The sequence below is a fragment of the Myripristis murdjan genome, chromosome 17 (assembly GCF_902150065.1).
Source record: "Myripristis murdjan chromosome 17, fMyrMur1.1, whole genome shotgun sequence".
NCBI classification, from domain to species: Eukaryota; Metazoa; Chordata; class Actinopteri; order Holocentriformes; family Holocentridae; genus Myripristis; species Myripristis murdjan.
This window is the reverse complement of record NC_043996.1, coordinates 10875489-10881790: the sequence shown is the minus strand read 5'-3', so window position 1 is coordinate 10881790 and position 6302 is coordinate 10875489. Positions and strand designations below refer to the sequence as shown.

Below are 6302 nucleotides of genomic sequence, written 5' to 3'. Positions count from 1 at the left end.
CCGGCACTGTCATGCCTGTAGAACTAATTCTATAGACAAAGTCTGCAGGCCTCCAGTAAAATGCATGGTTTGCATACACATTGCATACAGCTTTGAGGTTGTGTGAGACACCAAGAGAAAACCAGTTTTGGCTGTTACACTTCACTTTACCTCACCTCTCTTATGACCTCTTAATGACTGACAGACACTTCTAGCTTGCAAGACAACAGTAGGACATTAAATAAAGACACAAAGTACAATAAAAACACAGTGGCTTTTTAGTAATAGAGACCAAGAACTCTGTGCTAACTTTTTCAAGGACACACAAGACTGAGCAAATAAAGTTCATGACATCAACACTTTCTCTCTCCCTTTTTTTTTTTTTTTTTTTTTTTTTTTTACAGTACACAAACAATAGGGTCGATTTGGTTTGAGAGGTTACCCAAATGTTATACTGTAATATTTTAACATGACAGCTGCCGCAACAACAGCAACATGTTTGCTTTTATGTTTAACAAAGATTAAAGTCCGAAACCATCTCCCATGGTTACACATAAACTGCTGACGGCAGCCCAAAGTGACAGAAGACATTTCAAGCAACTACAAGCACACAAATACCCTCTCCGCACCACCATCCTTGTTTGCATCCATGACCAGCAATGCCCAAAGCTCTTTAGCCCAGCACATGTAAGAGGCAGAAGGAAGCGTTGTCATTTTCTCCCCAGATTCATCATTTATTTAGACTGCTTAGGTACACAGGTATGCAGGGGGGTAAATGCTTTGAAGATAGCCCAGCCATTCATCTTTCCTGCTTTCTCTCGTTACATTGCATCGTCCTTTACTCCTTGCCCTCCTCCTTGCTTTCCTCGTCTTCTGGGATGTAGACGCTGACGGTGAACTCGCCGGCCTCCGTTCCGTACTTGTTCTTGACCAGCAGGGCGTATTTGCCAGAGTCAGCCGTGGTGACGGCAGCAATGGTGATGCTGGCAAACTTGCCGTGTTCAAACTTGAGCGAATAGTGGTCATCAGGCAACAGTTCCCTCTCGTTCTTCACCCAGCTCACCTCAGGTACAGGGTCGCCCCAGACGTTGCCAGTCAGGTTCAGGGACTAAAGGAGAAACAGTGGGTGGTGAGGTTTGATTGTTAATCTGTTTCCTGTGTCATACAAAATTGGAACACAGTTGTCATTAATGCTCAGAGGGACAAGATATTCAGAGGGATAACTCATGGCTTAAGTCACCCTAGGAAAGGCCAAAGGTTCCCTGGGAAAGATGTGATGACATGCCACACAAGGCTAGCGTAAGCCCAGGGTTTAGGTTAACCTTGATCCAAACTAGTACTTATTAAACCAGGCTTCCCAGTAAGCCCTGGATTAAAGATTCACACATAAAAATCAAAGCCCAGAGTTAAAGAGTCTTCAAACACTTGTAGTATAGTTTTGATTGGACGGCATTCCATTGTTTTTGTTTTGACCTTGATTTACAGTGCAGACCATGACCCACGCTTTTTGGGATTTCTCAAAAAATCTGAGATAACCCTGATCCGGATTGGGGTTTCGTTAGTCCTGAGTTGAGGGTGGGGAGATCCTAAGCTGCAAGTTTGAAGCAACTGTAAGCCCATGGCTACTGGGGTTCTAAGTCCAAGCTAAGATAAGTGTAGTATGAAGAAAATGACTTGTGTGGGTAAAACCACCCTAGTAAACATAAGACTTGAGATATTATCTTATGGCCTGCCACTTCAATGAAGATTGGAGTGGAGTGGTTGGAGTGTGCAGCTTTCATGTGTTTCAAACTAATTCATCACATTTGAAAAAGGAAATCCATTCAAGAGGCGTGAAGATCTGAGTAAGAGTCCATTACACACACTGGGATCTAACACACTGAATAATGCACCAAGAATCAGTGTGCTGTGGCCATCTTCATGTAGATTTCATCTTCACAAGGATTCTGACATGAGTGTTTTGCTTTAAATAATTTAGTGTTTATGTACTGTTTATATGATGGCTGATGTTTCCAGCATAGCACAGATATTGCTTTGTGCATGTGTTCACTAAATTGTGTTGTGTATATTGTATTGCCTCCTGGTTTTTGATTGTCATTGGGATATACCCACTGGGCTTTCTGTTTTGTAGTCCTACAAATACTCTATGGACTACAGTTCCCTTTAGTGACATGACAGACACAGATGTTGTAAAACTGGGGCTGCCAAGTCACTCTGTGTGCTGTAGTTGATGCCACTTTATGCCTGAGGAAGGACTTTGAATGAAAGCTTGCTGTAATAAGTGCTATTTGCATAGATTTGCATTATTAAATTTTTTGAGGGATGAGAGAAAAAGGGTAAACAGGATATCACGGTAAATCAGCAGTGAATGTCAAATCTATTTACCTTGCCCTCCTGGATTGCAACCACATCTGGCAAGCCTCCAATGACACGAGCACGGTCTAGAAAAGAAATGTAAGAGTGAGCCAAGTGGCAAATGGTAATCCATCAGTCTGTCACATAATTTGACTTGTGGATTATTTAAATGGATATTATTGATCTGTACTGGTCTTACTGGAATCATAAGGTGGCACATTATTTATCTGACTCAGACTCTCATTCTCAAAGGATTTTAATAAGCAACACAGCTGATATAATAGTGAATGTACTTTCATTATAAAGTTACACATGTACTATATACATGCATCATAATTTAAATAAAATTTGGTTGGAAATTTTTTTTCACAGTCACCTTTCTGAGTTTTGTGCATCGTATTTTTCATATTAACCACTTCTTCTAAATTCACATGAAATGCTTAATATAATAATTACAATCAGATTCCTACATCTTCAACTCCCCTGAACTTGTGTTAAAAATTTCACTTAAACCCTTTGAAGCCTCCATGTCCGGAAACCTGTTACATCATTTAAAAGACAGTGGTGTCTCTGGGGACAAAGCAGAGCATAAATAACCACTTACTTCTCTCTGCGATGGCTGCCGCCCTGAGGAAGGAAAGAGGCACACATTGTCAGGAGCATCTCAAAATGGTATCACAGGCGGATGCATTTCAACGTCTTTTTTTTTTTTTTTTTTTAAACTGTACTTTACAATGCCAGGAAATGCATTTTGAGTGGGGTGCCTCTAAAAGGGCACATGAAGTACATGGAGTCTATTTTAAGTTGGTAATGGCTGGTCAGTATTTATTTGCACAAATATCCTCTTCTTCAGTCATATAGACAGAAAAACAGGATTACACAACAGGTCAAAGGAGTTCGTGTACTTACTTCAGCCTCTGGAATTCTTCGAATGCCTCTTCCCATGCTGTACCAAAATAAATGCGTATTATTATTGAGTTAGATAAGTGCCAATGTACCCAAAGTTTAGTTGATCAACACACTCTCAGATGAAACTGGGGGATCCACTGATTGGGTGTTATGTGTGTTACACATTAGAACAAAGGGACTGATGAAAATTTAATTGATTTAAATCTCTAACTCACCCTTGCCAGAGAGATCAAAGACCCTCTTAACGCCGTCCTTGCCATCAAAGATGTCCATGGTGTATTTGCCCTTGTCCTTCTCGGTGGGCTCATTGATCTTAAGCCAAAGCTGCTCGCCTGTGACTCCAGCCTTAACTCTCTCGGAGGTGGCAATCTTTGCATCTCTGCCAGCGGGATGGGAATAATATGAGTCTGTTTATATACTGACGGTATGCAGAGATGGGATCAGATATACAGAAATGCAGGATTACAAAAACCAACAGACAAACAGAAAACCAGTAACCAGTGCAACAGTAAAACAGAGCATCCCTTTAAAGATGAGTTATGTTGTTGTCTAGTAACAGATAAACAAACAAGGGTTCTGACCCCTGTACACAACTGAAAGCAATAGACTGACAGATCAAGAACTTGTTCAATGGAAGAGTCTCTGTCTATCAAGGGCGCGGGAAGGGTGGTGCTGAGGGTGCTGCAGCACCCCCTGCTGAGGAGGGGTGGAATAAATGTCAAATTAATTTTACCACATTTCAAAGTCATTTTCTTTTGAAAATGACTTGATTGTGGCAGTCACTTAGGGTGTGGACAGGGGGAGAAAGTAAAACGTGTATTAATCTACTGCACCTAATGCAAGGAAAACGAAAAACATGTAAAACTGCAGAGGGGCAATCACACCGAGACACATCAGGCGGCACCATCAGTCGGCATCCCCCCCCCCCCCCCCCCCCCCCCCCCCCCCCCCCCCCCCCCCCCCCCCACCACCACCACCACCACCACCACCACCACCACCATACGCAGCACCCCCTGGCAAAAAGTAGTTCCCGCGCGCATGCTGTCTATATTGTACATTTTTATATTAGCATTTTTTCAATTGAGATATGATTTACAATTAGATTATACACATGTCTACAATATGGACAGGGTGTTATAGAGTCACAGCTTCAGTCAAAATAGCTCATTCTCTCATTGAACAACAGTAGAAATATTGGTAAAATTGGTAACATTTTATTTGGACTGTTCAATGTTGATATTCAACTTGGCATCAGCTTTGTATCGATAAAGTATCAACCTAACCCTACGCCAAAATTAGTGCCCAACAATATATTGGTTGGCCAATTTTATTGCCCGATATTGGCTTATCACAGATTAATCACTCTCATATCAGTATTGGCGTATGTTGATGGATATGTGCTGATATGGAAACTGTTGAAGCGGGCTTGGTTTTAAAACTAGAGTGGAGATCATATGGTATCATATGAAATTAGAGGACCTAAGAAATCCAATGGTCATGCCAGCAGGTTGGTGGTTAAATATTACTCCATCCATCCATCCATCCATCTTCTGCCGCTTATCCGGGACCGGGTCGCGGGGGCAGCAGTCTAAGCAGGGACGCCCAGACTTCCCTCTCCCCAGACACTTCCGCCAGCTCCTCGGGGGGAACCCCAAGGCGTTCCCAGGCCAGCCGAGACACATAGTCCCTCCAGCGTGTCCTGGGTCTTCCCCTGGGCCTCCTCCCGGTGGGGCATGCCCGGAACACCTCCCCAGGGAGGCGTCCAGGGGGCATCCGAAACAGATGCCTGAGCCACCTCAACTGGTTCCTCTCGATGCGGAGGAGCAGCGGCTCTACTCCGAGCTCCTCCCGAGTGACCGAGCTCCTCACCCTATCTCTAAGGGAGCGCCCGGCCACCCTGCGAAGGAAACTCATTTCAGCCGCTTGTATCCGCGATCTTGTCCTTTCGGTCATTACCCAAAGCTCATGACCATAGGTGAGGGTAGGAACGTAGATTGACTGGTAAATCAATCTACGGCGGAGGGGGAAGCTTATATTACTCCAAAGTTAGGCTAAATTTTGGTGAGGGAAAAACTGGCGTTTTAAGGGGGTCCTTTGACCTCTCAGCTCAATATATTTGAATGAAAATGGGTCCTATGGATACCCATGGGCCCTCCTTTTGCAGACATGCCCAGATTAACATACAGTCTGGGACAAAACCATGCAGTATAAATATGTTATTTTCACCTATTCTAAAATGGTGTATTTCTGCATTCAGGGGCCTAGACAGTCTTGGAGCTGCATAAATTGGGTTTGACTGGAAAGCTGAGACTCTTGCGAATTCAGTGAGTCCAATTTTATTCATGTGTGATTATGTTAGCCCCCATGGTAGCCATTTCATTACACTGAGACCATTTTTTAAATGCATTCTTTATTTAAATAATAAGTAATTGCTTGATACTGAACGGCGCTGATGTTTATTTAGATATTCTTCTTGACAGTGTATAATAATAATGTTCAATATTCTTTAATAAAGATATTTGTTTAAGAAAGCAGCCTTCTGAATACCTTTGCATAATAATATCAGAACAAAATCAATGAACAATCCACATACAAAATTCTATTTTCATTCCAGCTCAAAAATTCACTCTATCTGCTGCCATATCGGTAATTGGTGAATTTCCACCCCTCTAAAATCAGTATTGGACTCAAAAATTTTATATTGGTTGGGCACTAACCAAAACCTAACCCTAACCCCAACTGATACAAAGTTAAAAGTCAACTGAGTCTATTGATATTCTGTTGGGTCTATTTATATTGGACAGGTTGATATAAATTAGGCATCAACAGTAGTTCAGCAAAACTCAACTGATACAAAGTTGATACTAAGTTGAGTATTAACACAGGTGAGTCCAAAAAAAGTGTGACCATGAAATTAAACTATTTCTCATAGAGATGCAGTATAATCGATCTCAGACACCAAGTTTGGGAGCGACTGCGATACACTATGGAGTTTAAAAGGGCTGCATCTATATTGGTTCGCCATGAGGAGAAGAGGATGTCAGACAAAAGAAAAGAAC

General features: G+C 42.2%; 1 protein-coding gene across 1 annotated transcript in view; it reads right to left on the bottom strand.

The window, feature by feature from the left end:
- Positions 1-390: 390 nt before the first annotated feature.
- myom1a (myomesin 1a (skelemin)) overlaps positions 391-6302 on the bottom strand; it is a 28077-nt gene continuing 22165 nt past the window's right edge. The window contains exons 33-37 of the mRNA XM_030074466.1: positions 3459-3622; positions 3244-3280; positions 2939-2961; positions 2365-2420; positions 391-1087 (exon numbers count right to left, since the gene is read on the bottom strand). Coding sequence (XP_029930326.1) covers positions 818-1087; positions 2365-2420; positions 2939-2961; positions 3244-3280; positions 3459-3622 — 550 coding nt within the window. The 3' untranslated portion in view covers positions 391-817. The remainder of the gene's footprint in view (positions 1088-2364; positions 2421-2938; positions 2962-3243; positions 3281-3458; positions 3623-6302) is intronic.